Source organism: Magallana gigas, chromosome 8, assembly GCF_963853765.1.
Source record: "Magallana gigas chromosome 8, xbMagGiga1.1, whole genome shotgun sequence".
Lineage (NCBI taxonomy): Eukaryota > Metazoa > Mollusca > Bivalvia > Ostreida > Ostreidae > Magallana > Magallana gigas.
The window spans coordinates 35,536,801-35,556,068 of NC_088860.1; the positions used below are offsets into that span (position 1 = coordinate 35,536,801).

Below are 19,268 nucleotides of genomic sequence, written 5' to 3' on the forward strand. Positions count from 1 at the left end.
CATTTCGATATATAATACGACACAACGTGAAGGTGTCACATTACTTGTAAGTAATGATTTTTCCAATTAACAAATTAAATCTAAGACTATTCATTTAACAATTTTTTAAAAAGAGCGGTCCCCATACAATTCGCCTCAGTTTAAATCAGCCAGTACCGGTATTGCATAATTCCAGATTTACTTTTTTGCGTACTGCGTCATCAAAAAGTGGTGTGTAGAGCCACCTTAAATGTAAATGATGATTTTTTTAACGCAAAGTACATACAATGTATACAGAGGTCTACACTACCGGGAAAGACACGGATACCGTTTGAATGATATTTTAGACTTGCAAGGAGAAAGGACAAATCAGAATTTTGACGAAAATTCGCAGACGAATATTTGTTAAAAATTTTGATAGGAGTCTTATGAAGTCATAGTGCGACAATATTCCCTATATTGTTAAAACTAAGGAAAAGGAGTGATGTGGTTCATGTTCAAAGAGGAAGTCTAAAAGTGTTTTTGGAAGTTATTTATAGCTGATCCCAAATCTATCAAAATTAAGAAATGGAGACATTTCTGCTGAAATTTTATTTGTGGCTTATCGGATATATATCTATGGATGACAAGATTCTGTGTTATAAATTTGAATTTATGTTGGAAATACATGTTTCAACATTTTGTCATTTTTATTTGTTTTATGCCCAGTTGGATATTTGAATATCCAACTGATGGGCGATTAAATATTAAAAATATACAACTGCCCATCAGTTGGATATCTATATATCCAACAACTGTTGATTGAATAGTGAAAATGAACGTTGACTAAATACAATGGGTGACGTCATAGAAGTTTTTTAAATAGACTGGATAGTGCCATGTATTATATAGACTGTTTAACAGTTCAGATCTGGATATTATAATTGCCATGTATCAAATACTTTTTTTGAGAAAAAAAATAATTGCAGAGACCAATTTGTGTTTATGCCATCCAACAGTAAAGGTCACAAAACGTTTTGCGTTGTTCAATGTTCTGATATTGAAGTTCCTAAATTGTTTCCTAAATATATACATGCATGAAACTCTACTCTAATCAAAAGGTAATGATAAATGGGATCGCTGGATCAAGTTATTAGAGGATGCAATGTTGCAGTCATTCACAACTGACATTATATTAGACCGAATGCTGTTTACCTGACAGATGGATTTTGCCTAAAATAAACTTTATAATTAATCAGACCTATAACGAACCGTCAAGTACATGTACACTGCAATATTGTAAAAGACCCCGTTCCTGACTTTCTGTTTGCAATATACAACACGTTGATGATGACTTCGTTTTTTAATCTTTCTTTAATTGAATTTTCCACTTTCACAACATATGCAAGTACAAACGTGACATATCTCGTACATTAGTTGATACAATCAAATTGGAAACCTTTTGACTATTTGAATATTTTATACTCTACAGTTCGTGTGTAGTTAAAGTAAATTTTAAGAGAGAGAGAGAGAGAGAGAGAGAGGGGGGGGGTAGTGGCATTGTTTACATATGTATATAATATATAAACCATATTTACGTGATCGGACCATGTTTTACATGGATACTTGAAAGCGAATAAAGAAGTTAAAAAAAACTATTGCAGTTCTAAACAAAATTGAAAAAAAAAATACAATAAAGAAACAATTTAACCATTTATACTACGACACTACAGCTTATCACATATTTTTGCGATAGCTTTTATACTCCTCATATCTACAATTTTTCATTAGCATACATTTTTGGTCAAAAGCATTTCTATTTTAATATACAAATATTGACTGGGGTTGAGGGCAACATTGATTATATTAGCCCCCGAGGGACGAAATATTGCCGGACGCGAAGCGGAGGGCAATATTGTCGTCTCAAGGGGGCTAATATAATCAATGTTGCCCGAAAACACAGTCAACATTTGTTTTGTTATATGAAAAAACAAACCAAAATTTAAGTAATTGAAAACAGATCACCGTAAGTTTCTCAGCTCAACAAAGAATTCACGAATTCAATTTTTGCAAAGTTCATTTCCAAAATATCCTCAGCATCAAACCGTCACTAATGATATTCCACCGCCCGTAAGAATTAACATACAGATGTTCCACCTGATTTTACTTGCAGTAATTCGCAAATTCTTATATCCGTTATGATTGCAAACCGTCGCATTGCACTTCCGTTGTTTACTTGCCTTTGCTGACTTTATATTATGCCGTTACCTTGTTTTGGAGTCGCGAAGAGTTATTTACGTCATCATTTACGAATCAATAAATCAGAAGCGATTAATTGAAATAGAGGGAATATTCTCTAGATATTATTCCTAGCCGGTCAATATTAAAAAAATATTGACCGGTCAATATTTTTCGGACGAGCTATATTACAATTATTGACTATTCGTCTATATAGAGTTATATAGTGAGGATATACTACTGAATATAACAACAGTTTTTAATTCGTGCATATTTGGATTTGCGCTACTTTTATATATTATAAGAAAAAATATATTGCTTCACAATAAGAACTACTAAATTAAAAATTGTATAATTTCTCTATTTTTATATTTTCTAAAAATAACTGATTGTTTATCAAATGTTATTTATAACAAATCAAACTGTCTCAAAATCTATTCTTCAACATCAGTTCATAATTGGTTTACTACAGTTCATTCATAAAATAAATGTTAAATACTGCCTCCATCTCTTTTACAAAAAGTGCACACAGTAGACTCTGCTTTTTTTTGTTTTGAAAAGATATTTATCTGTCGGAAACTTTGTATGAAGAATTCTGAACTGTAATCAATGTAATTTTGATTATTAATTGTGTAGATTTAAAAGGGAGTTCAAAAAGTTTGCTACAGGTTTCTTGTGCATAATTATGACCCTTTTCTCTCCATTTCGATATAGATGTACATGTTTCTCTGTTTATCTAATAATAGGTTGTACATACGTTTGTATCCTTTACAATTACATGTATTAATAAACAGTAGGATATGATTAGGGATAACAAGTCATATTCTTTTATGATTTGTAAGTTTGGCATGTATAAAACTTTGTGTATGCAATCTGGTCCTTACAGCAGTTCTTATACCTCGTTTTTTTTTTTTTTACTAATGAACAAATATATCTCAATAGATGTATACTTTATTGACACTCCGTTTTTTTAGAGAAGGGTAACTAAAAGTAGCTGTTGTTTTTACTTTTAGAAACTGCTAAAAATGAGTATGATTGCCTGGGACACTTATATGGGAAATCCAAGTAAAGTTTAAAGTTATGTAAGAATATACCCGTATTATTTACTAGATTCAAATGTCGTTTTCAATTACCAAAGTTATAGTCAAATGGAGTCAAAGTCAATGCCAAAGTCCTTTTTAGTGTCATTGTTCTAAATATCGACCCCCCTCCCCCCCCCCCACCCGGTATAAAATTTTCTGTTTTCTGAATTACGCATTTAATGAGATGATCACGTGCCTATTTCAGACCAAAAGAGATATATATCTTTTCTTCTTTTATTTGAAAAATTAAATTACAGACTGCAATAATGATGATAAGAAATGACTAGTGATCAGAAATGCGAACTCAAGCTGGTGATTTGTACAAGGTTATACAATAAAAAGAATCAAAGTACCAATTAAGCAGACAATGTAATTCTCGCCCTCAACCATCACCACCATCCCTGTATCTACCCCAAGGAAAAGGAATGAACCCAAAACTAGTAAACATTTATATGTGATAAAAAAAATTTCTACAACACATACGGAGAAATATAACCCTAAGGCCATACTTTCTACGATGTAAACCAAGTATTCTACAATTGAGTGGGTCATTTTTCTACCCTCGTTCAATATTCTACGGGGGTCACTTTTCGTCGTTACACCGGAACCGTCGTCACTAATATCGTGTTCTCCCTGACAAGCCTCGCATCTCCGAACTCGCTCCTCCAGTTGTTCCCGAAGTCGAATCTCGTTTTCCAAACGATTGGACAATTCTGCGATGACTTCCTTTAGCTGCCGGTTGTCGTTTTGTAACTTCCGGTTGTCGTATTGTATATCTTCTACTGCAGACTCCAATTCTACCATCATTTTGGATAGTTTCAGAATATGTGCTGTATTCTCGGTTTCACCTATCACACTAGTTTGACCAAGTTCAAAGTTCACCAAAAAGATTTGGCCCGGCCCCATACATGTATGTATGTTTCTGCTATATGTGCTCGTCGAATCTGCTTACATGTATCTATTGCATATACTTTTGCATTTATAGGTAAATGCATGCATTCTCTTTCGCTTATCAATATACTTTATGGCTGCATGCCTTATTCTTGACAATAGATTAATACATTGCTATATGTTGGTTAAAACACAGAGACTCCGCATCGTAATGGCGTTCAGATGATGTCACCACATGTTGAATACCCATAGCGCCTAGTGCTGCATAAAATCGAATCACTCTTAAACTTTTGTGAGATGATCATAACAGTTGGACACCTAATGAATTCCAATAAAATTCTCATGGCATTATCAGATTTGATCACGTGCCGACTGTGATGATCATCCACATGGAAGTTATAGAATGATTCGATCCTTATTATCTATACTTTTTAAATCATTTTTCATTATATGTACGAGCAATCAAAATTATTTATATTTAAGGAATAAAAAATCATTCTTTGATTGAGAAATAAATGAACTTAAATTGCCCGGCGATAACGATTCTAACCGACTTTAGTAAACGATATTCGGTGAGGTACGTGTAACTCGAGATTCGAACCCCCAGTATTCCGCTTACAGGGCCCTTAGACTTGTATATATATATACACACACACATAAATATATATTAGGAATGACAAATTTAAAACGGAATTTCAGTCTTTTCTTCGATCTAGAACATGTACATATATATCACTTGAAATTCATTTATTTAATTAATTCAATTTTTGGGGGAAGGTACACATATCATATAAAACCAACTGAAAGGCCTTTTTAAAAATTTCCAACCATATGAAATATAAAAGGGTATACAAACACGTATTGTATTTAAATGTGTGTGGGCAGCTTCATCAAAATTATCTTGACAAGCAATTAAAAAAGATTGAATTCTCCAATTCATGAAAAAAACCCTAACTGTAACTTCAATTCAATTAGAATGCCTTATTTGCAGTTTCAATTATTGCATGCTCCTTTAAAAGTGGAGGAGGGGGTGCAAATCCCTGATATTTTCATTTATCATATAAAGTTAAGAAAAGTGCCTGTTGCCAAAAAAGTGGGGAGGGGGAAGCAGCCCCCCCCCCATCCCAACCCCCGATGCTACGTGCCAGTGATGTTAACACATGGTGTGTTCTGGGGAATTCGCATGATCCCATTTGACTCGTCAACTAATCGGTGCGCAAAAACTATGAATGAGACATTATGGCGCGAAATCCTGCTATTACCGTTCACGCAACGAATGAACTCATCCATTGGCAGAGATCCATGGGGAGGGGGTCATATGAATTTTCTGACATTTGTTTTGTAACAGCTACACACATGTATATTATACTTTGGATCGGATGTTTTGGAAGAAATCTAACGAATTTAATTGTTAGATGAAGTAATGTACATTTAGTAAGACACGCGAGTTATGATCCCTTCTCAAGATTAATGAAATCGCCCAACTGAACGAAGATTGGGTCACTCCCCGATTCGGCGATTTAGTTCCTCCAGTAAACATTCCAGCTGTATAAATATATATTTGTTTTAAGCCAATTTAAACTGACGACTCTCTTGTAATAATGATAATCCAACACCAATTATTACTTACATTGTACCGTAATAGACAATATGGTACAACTTGTTGCGATGACCCCCTCCCCCTTTTTCACCGTTCAAATATAGTGGAATGCTGATCTATTTCTAAATCAGGATTACACACGTGCACTGCATGGTGAACGTCCCTTTTACTTGAAAACTCTTGCTGTTGTTATTACATGCCATATAACATTTTCATCAATTGTGAATGTAAATGCTGACATCTTAAACATGCATGCATCAGTTAATCATTTTTGTGAAATATCATGATATTGCTTGTCCTATTGTCTGCACTGTTTCGGAGAATGCAACTTTTAAAACTTAGATATGCCTGACGTCATGATGTCAGGCAATGATTTGGTAAAATGTTGGTTCGAGTTTTAAATACATGTACATATAGTCGTTCTGATTGGTTAAGAGAAACACAACCCAGAGTCAGGATTGGCCGTCGTCCGGGAGTTGACGTGGAATCTTCTCTAAGGTTCGAGCAACTCACTTTCGTGGGTAGATGGGAGGGCCCCAGTCTCAGTTTCCCGTCGCGTTCATTGCTTCTCTAAGTATTTTGTTTATTGTCCCGTAAATTTCCGTTGTGCAACAGGCTAGGCGTTTATTTTTTGGGAGTTGATTTTAATCAACTCTCCTATGCAGTTACTCAGACAAACCGAAAGTGAAACAGTGTTTGGACATCAGCACAAATCATTGCTGCTGACAAGACTTAATTAGTTCTTGAAAATAATTGATGAATTCGATGTAATGTATGCTAAAGCACTGTTTTTCAAGGAAACTTATTTAGAAATACCTTAAAAAATAGTCAAATTTTAAATAGTACGAGCAATTTAAATATATTTTATAGTCGTATGTATTCCTACGCCAGAGTTCAATATAGTCTCGTTCAACTCGACGCTCGGCTGTCTTCGTAAATCCTTGTCGGAGATTTACGGTGTCAGCCGAGCGTTTGGTTGAACGGGACAAGAGTTCACTATTGCTTGGATCCATACAGTTTTCGAGAAATATTTCTATCACTGATACATAGTTTGATTGAATCAATTTTATCTTTAAAATTATTTAACATTATTCATATGGAGGTTTCTCGACATTTTTGTCGAAAAAGTCCAAAAATTCATAGTATAAAAATGTGCGTAATTCAAATTTGAAAACACATGTACTTGTCATGCAAAATAACATATCATTGATTTTAATGATAAATAAACATCGACAAAATCAACTCCCGTCAGTTCTTCAGTACTTTCATTTTATTATTCAATGAAAAAGAGACTTTATATATATATATATATATATATATATATATATATATATATATATATATATAAATATGCAAATGTTTACCCCTATATAACACTGTTTGCACAATCCGCCGTTATTCCTGTGCTGTAACCAACAAGAGTTATGGCCCTTTTTTGTCTTTGTACGAGTTATGTAATGTTTTTGTATTTTGGAACTCTTCAATGTTTTCGTTGATCCAACGTTTTACCAAGTAGATACACGAGGTGCTCCACCTTCGTTTCCTTGATTTATGCTATCCTAGCCTGCTCAAAATGTAAGACTGATTATATAAACTCATAGTTATAAATATCTCTGTTTCTTAGATTGCTTTTTATGTGTAAATCAACTCTTTTTAATCGAACACAGTTTAATACTTTAATCGATACTTTGGCGGCCATATTTAAATATGCTATTTCTGTATATTTAGTATCAACAATTTGTTTTAAACGTTTCTGGTATATTAATAGATCTTGAATTTATAAAGTTTTCTGAATATGTTATTTCTCTCTATTAACACTTAAAGATAGCTTGCTAGAATATAAATACATGTGACTGTGTGTGTATTGTATGACATGGTATTGTAATGGTGTCTTTATTTGTGTTCTACTTTTTGTTACAGCCTTTTACCATATGTTGGCACACGCTTTATCAATAAAACTTAGAAGATTGTAACATTGCCTTCCATGGCTAACTTAGCTGTTCTTCTAACAGCGCAGTAAAAGGATTTACCAGGTTTATGGATCCATTGAAACTCACATTACCCCATACAGTACACAGTGTGATACAGTCAGCTTGAAAATGTCAGCAGATAAACAAGAACCTAAGTCAGCAGACAAAGAAGAAACAGAAGTTAAACGTGAAATTAAGTTTACAGAGAAAGGTTTAGAGAACTTTGAAACATTGTGTAAGGAAAATGGAAAACTTATAGACAGAGCCTGGAATTCTGTTGAAGATTCTATTCTTAGTATACAAGATAGTGAGAAAGATGTGAAATCTTTACGAAAACTCGACAATGACATTCGTGTTGTTTTTGAAGAATATACCGAAGGGTCAATGTGTATGGAGAATGTTTACGCAGAGTTAATAATGAACTTGCAAGAAAAGAAGAAGAGAAACTGAAAGCATATTATACAAGAGCGTCACAACTTGTAGAAAACGCTTTAGAAGAAATAAAGAATTTAAGAATGGACCTGGTGGAAAATGCATCACATATTTCTACTACATCAAGTTCAGAAAGAAGAAGAAGAGGAGAGCAGAAATTAGAATACCTGAAGAAAGAAGCAGAACTTCAGAAAGAAAAGCTGAAATTAGAACAGGAAGAAATTACCCACAAAGCAGAAGCAGCAAGAAAGAAACAAGAAGTAGAGATAAATCTGAATCTACTCAAACAAGAAAGTGCTGTGATGATGGATGAAGAGGACGAAGAGGATGATGTGTCGTTATCTGTTACAACAGACAATAGAAAGGACAGAACTAGAAGATACGTTGAAAACTTGAACTCGCATGATAATAACATTGAACATGAAGATGCAGACCTTCGTACTCCGATTCCTGCCGAAACTGTTCCAATTCCCACACCTTATCGCCTGTCTTATATCCAGCGACAACATTTTGCAGACAATAGTGCAGCTCATTTTCCTGTTGATCCTCCGTCAAATACAGTTAAAATACAGAACCCTCAAACCCAGATGTCATCTGCGGACTCACATTTGTCAGAGTTGACATTATTCCTCATGCGAAAACAGCTTGTTCCAGAAAGATTCTCTAATTTCGACGATAAAGTTGAATCGTACAATTCTTGGAAATCTTCATTTCAAAGCATTGTGGCTGAATTAAAAGTGTCAAAATTTGAAGAGCTTGAATTGCTCGTAAACCGTCTCTCAGGAAGGTCAAAAGAAGTGGCCACCAGCATCCATAATGCCAACCCTGGTGATGCTGACCGTGCTGTCAAACTGATATGGGAACGATAAGACGAGATGTATGGTAGACCTGAACTGACTGAGTCTTCGCTGTGTTCACAATTAAAGAACTTTCGACAAATAGGTTCGAGTGAAAATAGTAGACTATACGACTTACTGAACATTTTAATCAAGATTGAATCGTTGAAAACAAACTCCCAGTTTGCCACAAGCTTAGCCTATTATGATTCATCTTCAGGAGTGAACCCCATTATCAGCAAGTTACCTTACAGCCTCCAAGAAAAGTGGATCACTAGAGCATCTGCCCACAAAAGAACAAATCAAGTCCCATTTCCACCCTTTTCCTTTTTTGTTACTTTTCTCAAGGAAATGTGTGCTATAAGAAATGACCCTGCATTTGTGTATAGCAGAACAGCAGTTCCTGCTAATAAGAACAGACCTGTACGTACTCCTAAGGTGCAAAGTCGTAAATCAGAGGTGACTGACCCTGGACGAGTTGATCCGAACCGTTGTCCTTATCACAAGGCTGATCACAGCATACATGACTGTTATGGTTTTTGTGCAAAGCCACTTATTGAGAGAAAAAACTTTTTATAAAGCAGAAACATTTGCACAAGATGTTGTTTGTCAACCCAACACTTACCTTAGGACTGTCAAGTAAGAATTCAGTGCAAAATCTGCGGGTATTCCAACCACGCCACAGCACTACATGTGGATAAAGTTTCATCTTGTAGCCCAAGCATTCATGGCGGGGAGGGAATTCGCAACTCCTTTACACAACCACACTCCTCTGGACCTGGCCAAGCAAACTTACCTTCAACGTCCAAGGTTTTGACAAGTAGTACTGTGACATCAAAGTGTACCACTTTCTGCGGGGACAGATTCCAAGGAAAATCTTGCAGCAAAACCTTTCTTGTGGATGTGTTTCATGAAAACAACCCGAACAATGTGCACCGTATTTATGTGATCGTGGACGATCAGTGCAATCAGACACTTGCTTCACCCGAACTGTTAGATATCCTGAATATCTCTAGTGTACCTACCAAATTCACCCTAACTACCGTATTTTCCCGACGACTCGTCGATGCGGACGACTCGTCGAATTGCTCATTTTTAGCCAAAATTTTAACAAAATCCTACGATTCGTCGATTAAGACCATACGTCGATCTTATCACTTCAAAATGGCATATAAAACTGCAGTAACATTATCAGTGTATGATGCCACGATGTCCCCGATATTGCTACCAATTATTATTAATGAGTAACATTTAAACAATTACGCTTTATACTTATGCATCATATTTTCAAATACCGGCAACATCTACAAAGTCGCTTGCATTTTAAACAATTCCCGATATCGCGTGTTATGCAAAACTATACTTACTTTGTCAGAAATATTTTATTCCCAAGCATTAAAATAATTATCCACTCTGACTATCGCCAGTGTATTCGCCATTACGTAACCAGCCACCTGTTGACTCGGCGCGTGGTCAATGTTTGTTTAACAATTTCCGGTGTCATAGGCATGCACCCGTCTCGTGTCGGACTTCAAAGGGGGATCTCAAATGCAGAAAGCTTAGCAATTGCTATGATTTGATGAAACTTGTTTACTTTGTATCCAGTAATGCAGTTACACGCTATTGTTTTACATAGACACTGTTAGAAATAGATCGATCATTTGTACGACTTGATAATGACGATATACGACATACATACGTTTCCTAAAAAATTATCTAACAATAATCAAAGAATTGGACAATAATTAATCAATGAACTATAATCACTCTTATAACGGTACTCCTTATATACACAGGGAGTGAAATTGCCGTAAAGATCTCAGCCTTAGGGCAAGATTATTAACACAGCCGGTGTCAGCCTATTGTATAAACAGTAGTATTGATAATTGGCGATTACGTATTTTAAGATTGAATTTGACCATAAAATATTTCTGATTAATACTTTCCACTAACAACTCTTTACTAATAAAATAATTAAATTTAAAAAACATCTCCCGGACCTACTGCAATATTTCCTTCCATTCAAATTTGGTTTCAATTTTACTGCGCAATGTTATCTTCCTACTAGTGATACATAGAACCATGTGATGATGTGTTTATAAAAACGGAACGGTAAAACTTTTAATTGATTAAAGACAATGTAACATTTTTTAATAACTGTTGTTATTATTATGTATTTAAGTGTTAACAGATGAGTGAAAATGATAATTATTAACGACGAACAGTGAATTCAACAACGTAATTTTCAATCACACAGCCAACTCAAGATGATTAAAACCAAGATTTTTAATGCTATTTTCAACAATTTTCTGACCTCGAGCCTACGACAAGTTGAACAAGACGATAAGTCGAGTGCTCTGTTTCAAAGAAAAAAAATACCGACTAATCGTCGGAAAATACGGTACATGTTCAGGAAAGAGAGCTATGTATGACAGAAATGTTCTCGGACTCAAAGTGCGATCTATTGACAAGAACGTTACTTTAGACCTTCCATCTACTCTCGAATGCGAGGATATACCTAACGATTTATCTGAAATCCCAACACCGGAGATTGCAGAATCCTATCATCATCTTAGTGGTATCACATCTAAGATTCCTGAGTTTGATCCAGACTCAAAAGTTCACTTACTGATTGGCAGAGATCTACTGGAAGCCCATCATGTTGAAGAGCAAATCCTTGGACCCCGAGGAGCACCGTTTGCACAGAAACTAATACTTGGTTGGGCAATTATTGGCGAAGTCTGTCTTGGGAGGATTCATCAGAGAACGTCCCTTAACGTGAAGAAAGTCTCAGTTTTGAATGACGGTAGAGTGACATGCAATGAACCTTGTCCGAATCATTTGCATATCAAAGAACATATTTCAACTTCTAACAGTTTAGTTTGTGCTCGTGACTTTCGGGGTGATAATGTATTCACAAAGACGCCTGACGATGACCAAGTTGGTTTATCAGTTGAGGATCGTTTGTTCCTAAAGCTTATGGACAAAACTTTCAAGAAGGACGAGGAAGGTTATTGGACAGCCCCTCTGCCCTTTAGACAACTTCCTGAATACTTACCCAACAACAAACCACAAGCATTTCACCGAGCCCAAATACTGCATACAAACTTGCAAAGAGATCATGTTAAGAAAGAACAGTTTGTGACATTCATGCGTAAAGTACTGGACAGTGGAGCAGCAGAAGTGGCTCCTTCGTCTTCAAATGCAGTTTGTTGGTATCTACCGTAATTTGGAGTTCGCCACCCGAGAAAGCCAGAACAAATTAGAGGTGTTTTTGATTCATCTGCTGTTCATGAAGGTATCTCACTCAACAGCCTTCTTATGTCTGGTCTAGACATGGTTAACAGCCTATTAGGAATCCTACTTCGCTTCAGGAAGGATGAAATGGCAATTACTGCGGACATTGAACAAATGCTCTACCGTTTTCGGGTGGATGAGGACCATCGGCACTTCCTACGTTTTTATTGGTATAGAGAGAATGATCCTGACGACATCCTTGTTGAATACAGAATGCGTGTACACGTATTTGGCAATAGTCCATCACCTGCCATAGCAACGTACGGACTCCGCAAGACAGTAGAGAATGCTGATAAAGATGTGAAGGACTTTGTGAATCGTAACTTTTATGTTGACGACGGACTCATTTCCTTGCCTGATGAAGCCAGCGCTATCGACCTCATGAAACGCACCCAGTCCGTCATGAAGTCAGAAGGTAGATTAAGACTACACAAAATTACCTCTAATAAACTGGCAGTGATGGAAGCATTTGATCCAAGTGACCATGGTGAACAACTCAAGGAGTTTGACGACGACGATTTGGTCCATAGAAGCCTTGGTCTCTGTTGGAACCTGAAAGATGACACATTTAGATTTACAGTGCCAGTGAAGGAAAAGCCATTCACTCGACGTGGTCTATTGTCAACGGTGAATAGTTTATTTGACCCCATAGGATTTATAACACCCATTACTATAAGTGGAAAGATCCTCCTTCGAGAAGCAACACCCCCTGGTGTAGACTGGGATGAACCCTTACCCTCCAGTTACCTTCAGAAGTGGACAGAGTGGCAGTCTTCACTTCAGAGCTTAAAAGAAGTCGCCATACCACGGATGTTATCGCACATGTCTGTGAGCCGAGCCAAGACTGCTGAAGTTCAAATATTTTGCGACGCATCTGAAAAAGCTATTGGAGCATCAGCATATATCAAAGTGGAAGATGACCAAGGCCGCAACAGCGTTAGGTTCTTGATGGGCAAGGGCAAGCTAGCCCCACCTAGAGGTCCCACTATTCCACGCTTAGAGCTCTGTGGAGCTGTTCTGGCAACAGAACTTGCAGAAATAATATCCATACAGCTAGACATCCCATTGAACTCTATGCATTATTACACAGACAGCAAAGTTGTGCTAGGATATATCAGCAATCGTACTCGTCGTTTTTATACGTATGTGAGTAATAGAGTGGACCGCATTCTGAAAATCTCCACTGCTGATCAATGGAAGTATGTTCCTACAGACAAGAATCCTGCCGATTCCTGCACCAGATGTATCACTTCAGGCATTGATATCATGCAGCTTCCTTGGATAATTGGCCCACAGTGGTTAAGCAATACAAGTACATCAGAATGCACTGGTACCTCGGAGTATTTTCCACTCATTGAACCTGATTATGATGCGGAAGTTAAGCCACTGATGACAAAGATCACCACCAACTATCTTCCCACGGTGCCTGCTTGTCTCGGAACAAAGCGCTTTGAGCGTTTTTCTAGCTGGAGGTCTCTGGTTTCCGCAATCGCATCTCTTCAACCCATAGCTCGGAATCGACGTGATGGATATCATGACACCAAACCCATTAGCCAGTGTGATGTCCTCAGAAAAGCTGAGATTCTTATTCTGAAGGAAACTCAGCAAGAACACTTTACTACAGACATTAAATGCCTTGCCAATAATAAACCTCTGGCAAAGAACAGCAGTATTGCGACACTTTCACCCTATCCTGATGAGAATGGGCTACTTCGTTTTGGAGGCAGGATCAATCGAGCAGCCGGACAAATACCTGCAAGAGAAGTCAACCCTATCATCCTATCTAAAGCTAGCCACATTTCCACCTTGCTTATTCGTCACTTTCATGAACAAACCAAGCATCAAGGAAGACTTATTACGGAAGGAGCTCTGCGCACAGGAGGATATTGGCTCATTGGCGCCAAACGATTGATTTCTTCTCTCATACACAAGTGCGTGACTTGTCGTAAACTAAGACGCAGTTTAGAAACTCAGAAAATGGCTGATGTTCCTACAGACAGGATAACCCCAGGACCCCCCTTTTACATCAGTCGGCATTGATGCCTTTGGACCCTGGCAGGTGGCTACACGCATAACTCGAGGAGGTGCCGCTAACAGCAAAAGATGGGGAATCATCTTTACATGCATATTTTGTAGGGCAGTGCATATCGAAATTGTAGAGGAGATGTCAAGTTCTTCATTTATAAACGCCTTCCGTCGTTTCTTGGCAATCCGTGGCCCTGTGAAGTTTATACACTCTGATAGAGGCTCCAATTTTATCGGAGCAGCTGAAGAAATGAAGATGAATACAGTAAAGGTAGAGGAAGGACCCGTTCAAGAATTCTTGCGCAACTCTGAAATTACTTGGATATTCAATGTTCCTCATGCTTCACATATGGGAGGCATCTGGGAAAGAATGATAGGGATGACCAGAAAGATTTAAGACTCTATGCTACTTGAATCCAGATCCAAACCCCTCACACATGAAACTCTTGCTACCTTTTTAAAGCGCTAAGCATAGCTCAGCGCTTTATTGTCGTTAGACTTCTATTTCCGGTGCAAGGAATAACTGCCCTCTATGAGCAGAAATATACATAATTTAAACTGGTAAGAGGTATAGGGAACCAGTTATCTGGGTGACGGAAATGGCCGAGTAGATACGATTGGTTTGCGGGGCTTACGTACATCAGCACGGGATGCTATGCAGTGATGAAAAAATATAGTGCGTATTCAGAAGCTAAAATAAAGAAAAATAAAATAAAGTAAAGTAAAGTAAAATAAAGAAAATGTCAAAAACTGTGATAAATTACTGTTCAAAAGGTATAATTTGTGATTTTAACATATCTTTTTTCAGGCAAGTATCCATATACAAGTCGTGTTCAGCTTTAATTCACATCATCTTCAGAAAGTAACACATATTTAAAGAAATCTGGCCTTCGATACTTTAAATTGATATTCATTAAACATAAACCAAAATTTCAATAAGGCTCATTTCCGCCTACGCTTGCACACAGTAAATTTTCTTAGAACCAAGCTAGGTTAGCGCTTTTCAGTACTTTCAGTACTTTGATTATGTGAAGTCTGCGCCATTATTAATTCGCGCCCAATTGTTCCAATATCGACAGACCCAGAGATGCCCATGATTCTTAGTCCGTCCATGCTTCTGACAGGAAAAGTGGATTTCTTACCTGTTGTGTCCGATTCCTTGAATCTTCCAGACATTTATCGAGCGCAATGGAAGCATGTGCAGGTGCTCGCTGATATCTTTTGGCGTCATTGGAGGAGGGAATACCTGAGCATTCTACAAACCCGCCGTAAATGGAAGCAGGAACATCGCAACCTGAATCCTGATGATGTTGTACTTATTCGGGATTCTTCGGAGCATCGGAACAATTGGCCAGTCGGCATTGTCTCGAGAGTTTTTAAGAGTGAAGATGACTTAGTCCGGAAGGTGAGGTTAGAACCATCCGTGATGGGAAACCTACCTTCTATACCAGACCAGTGCAAGAACTTGTCGTGTTATTAGAGTAAAAGTCCAGGCGAACCTTGTCATAGATTTGTTTATTGTATTATTTTCTTTACTATATGTAATAGTGGTATCAGTAAGATACCAGACGGGGAGTGTGCTGTAACCAACAAGAGTTATGGCCCTTTTTTGTCTTTGTACGAGTTATGTAATGTTTTTGTATTTTGGAACTCTTCAATGTTTTCGTTGATCCAACGTTTTACCAAGTAGATATATACACGAGGTGCTCCACCTTCGTTTCCTTGATTTATGCTATCCTAGCCTGCTCAAAATGTAAGACTGATTATATAAACTCATAGTTATGAATATCTCTGTTTCTTAGATTGCTTTTTATGTGTAAATCAACTCTTTTTAATCGAACACGGTTTAAAGCTATACACGCTATAATTTACGTCAATTTTGAATGACAGTGAAAACGCATGTGTTTGTTTATTTATAAAAGTTATCCTTAATCTGTAAATTACAATGGTGAATTCCATCTCGTTACAAAGATATAGATTTTTAATTGTTTATTTTCCTGCCAGGAAAATATACCTTTTCATGAATATTGATAAAGGAAGAGCAAACCGACCTCATTGCGCATGTCCGCGGAGAACTAGGTAGTCGTTATTGTTTGCCTAATTAAATATCCAACTTGATTTTTAATATGCTGAACAGTTGTTAATTTGAAATACATACATGTATAATGAGTAAAATACGTTTGTCATTCACGATACCCTTACTTCTGCATTAACACTTATAGTATCTATAAATAGCACATAGGGGAAAAACACAGGTCTACGTCATTTTTTTAAAGGCAGTATTTATATCTACTCACAGGCTTATAATTTTTTCTTTTGTTTGTACCCGTATATCGGACAAATTTATGCTTTCCTGAAAATATCCTTTCCTTTGTGAAACTATCACAATTATGAAGATGTTGACCCTTCACAAGTTTTGGTATGATAGGCTAAATTTAGCTGTCGATATCACGTGATAGATTGATATTCACGAGGAGGCATTACTTTCCTGGCAGGAAAATAAATATTTTTTATTGTTTAATATTTGATATATTTGTTACGTGATCGAATTGAGCATTATAATTAACAGCATAAAGGTAACTTTTATTAGTAATCAAACACATACATTTTCCACTTTATTCAAAATTGACGCAAATTATAGCGTGTATAGCTTTAATACTTTAATCGATACTTTGGCGGCCATATTTAAATATGCTATTTCTGTATATTTAGTATCAACAATTTGTTTTAAACGTTTCTGGTATATTAATAGATCTTGAATTTATAAAGTTTTCTGAATATGTTATTTCTCTCTATTAACTCTTAAAGATAGCTTGCTAGAATATAAATACATGTGACTGTGTGTGTATTGTATGACATGGTATTGTAATGGTGTCTTTATTTGTTTTTAATTTTTTGTTACAGCCTTTTACCATATGTTGGCACACGCTTTATCAATAAAACTTAGAAAATTGTAACATTGCCTTCCATGGCTAACTTAGCTGTTCTTCTAACAGCACAATTCCTGCATAACATCATTATGGGTCAAATGTTCAAAGTAGCGCATGAATAATCTAGGTCACTACTTTTTCTATGTATTCAAATAACGACTCACGCTGAAACACACTGTGACACCTATTAATTATCGTAATGAAATCATAATTTAGGCATAAATAAAAAAAAGTATCTGTATATTGTTATATGAAGTTTTATTCATTTATTTTCTTACAAAATGTAACATTATTGGGGGAAAATAAACATTAATTTAAATGAAGGACACCGCAATCTTTCCAGAGAAAATAAACATTAACTTAGATTAATTGAGAGGGTAAATGATTCATGTATTAAAGATAGTCCTGTAAACAGAATAATGTTTATGGATCGACATCGTAACGAGGCGCCATTGAAAATTACAATTGCAATTTGTCAAAGGAAGTAAAACCAGTTAAAATTCATTTCTGACTCGTATAACAAGCCTCGAGAAAAACCACAAATGCAGTATCACAGACCTTTCATGTTTAGTCCATTCACGGTCAAAGGATGACTGCATTTAGCGCCGGGTTTTTGGCCCTTTTTGGTCGTTTCTGTTGCGTTTATTTCTTAACTTAGTATCAATTTTGTTAATTTTTTTTAAAGAGTTTAGTCAATTTTCAACATGAATTAAGATTTTATACTGTGATACAATAAGCTCATTATATGTTTTTCTCTTTACAACTCTCGAAAAATGGAGAATTTTCGCTTATCTGCTCTTGATCAATCATAAGATTGCTATTAATATGCATAAGATGTGGAGCTGACATAATCAGAATGGTACTAATATTAGATTAGCATAAATACCAATGCCATGTATAAAAATTTATGTGATCACTCTTTCACCATAACCCTTTCTATTCTATATGGTACATGTAAACAATTTACTATGGCTTCAACAATTAGACCACGTCTATGTAAGTACAAAAGACTTTAAATCAATGCTTGACAACTTAACGTGTTCGAAAACATTGTCCCAGTAAGGACATAACATGCTACCTAACACGTCCCGTGATAGAATTTTGCATTCACCTGAGGTGAGGAATTACGTTGTGAATTATAATATTTAACATGCATCATCCCTTTGTTAGAACAGGGAAAGTTTTTTCTCATTTAAATAATGAGCGCATGCTTGTCTATTAATCTCCATTTGACATAACTTTGATAATGCAAATATACAACTACTGTTAAACGAAGAACAAAAGAAAAACATGCGCTTACTATATATGAAGTAAGTCTAAAAGTGGCGTCCTGATTATCGTATGGAGATTCAAGAAATCGTGATGACCCCCGCCGATGAAAACAAATTTGTAATTTGAAAAACGCAATTACGTTAAGTTGCAGTTTGGATGTTGACCTTTTCTGCAATTGAAAGAACAATTCTTCTTTTAAAAATTCATTTTCTCGCAAATATGTCATGTTCTTAAGTGCAGTCATCCTTTAACTCCCTGTGCTTCTCCGTCCGTTTTTTCCGGTGAAGAAGTTGAAATTGCTTTCCTCTTTAATGTCGGAAGGAAATCATTATGCTCTTGAATGTGATTCTGCGATAGAGTTTCCCCTGAAAATGCCTAAGTTAACTCTAGCTCAACTTTCAATCGCTTTGTTTTCAAATTTCCAAGTCGCTCTGCGATTTCAACAGAAGTGGTACTACTGATACTGAGTAGTGTCATATTTTTTTTTATCATGATAAGCAAATACTTGCAATATTGTTGTAATATTTTTTTTCACGTCATCTTAATAATGGAGCATTGTTATTGTAATAATTTGCAATAAATATAAATACAATGTATAAGAAATAAGGTATCATCTTTGGATGTATATCGGGATATAAATACGGTTGGTAGTGATCAAATGGGATTTGATCAAGTGACCAACCCGTATTTTTATCCCAATATACATCCAAAATTATATATATATATATATATATATA

General features: G+C 36.1%; 1 protein-coding gene across 1 annotated transcript; it reads left to right on the top strand.

The window, feature by feature from the left end:
- Positions 1 to 11,431: 11,431 nt before the first annotated feature.
- On the top strand, positions 11,432 to 14,344 carry LOC136270986 (uncharacterized). The gene is made up of 2 exons (XM_066070036.1): positions 11,432 to 12,218; positions 12,306 to 14,344. Exons 1-2 carry the CDS (start codon positions 11,432 to 11,434, stop codon positions 14,342 to 14,344), a joined length of 2,826 nt encoding a protein of 941 aa, XP_065926108.1.
- The last annotated feature ends 4,924 nt before the right edge of the window (positions 14,345 to 19,268 follow it).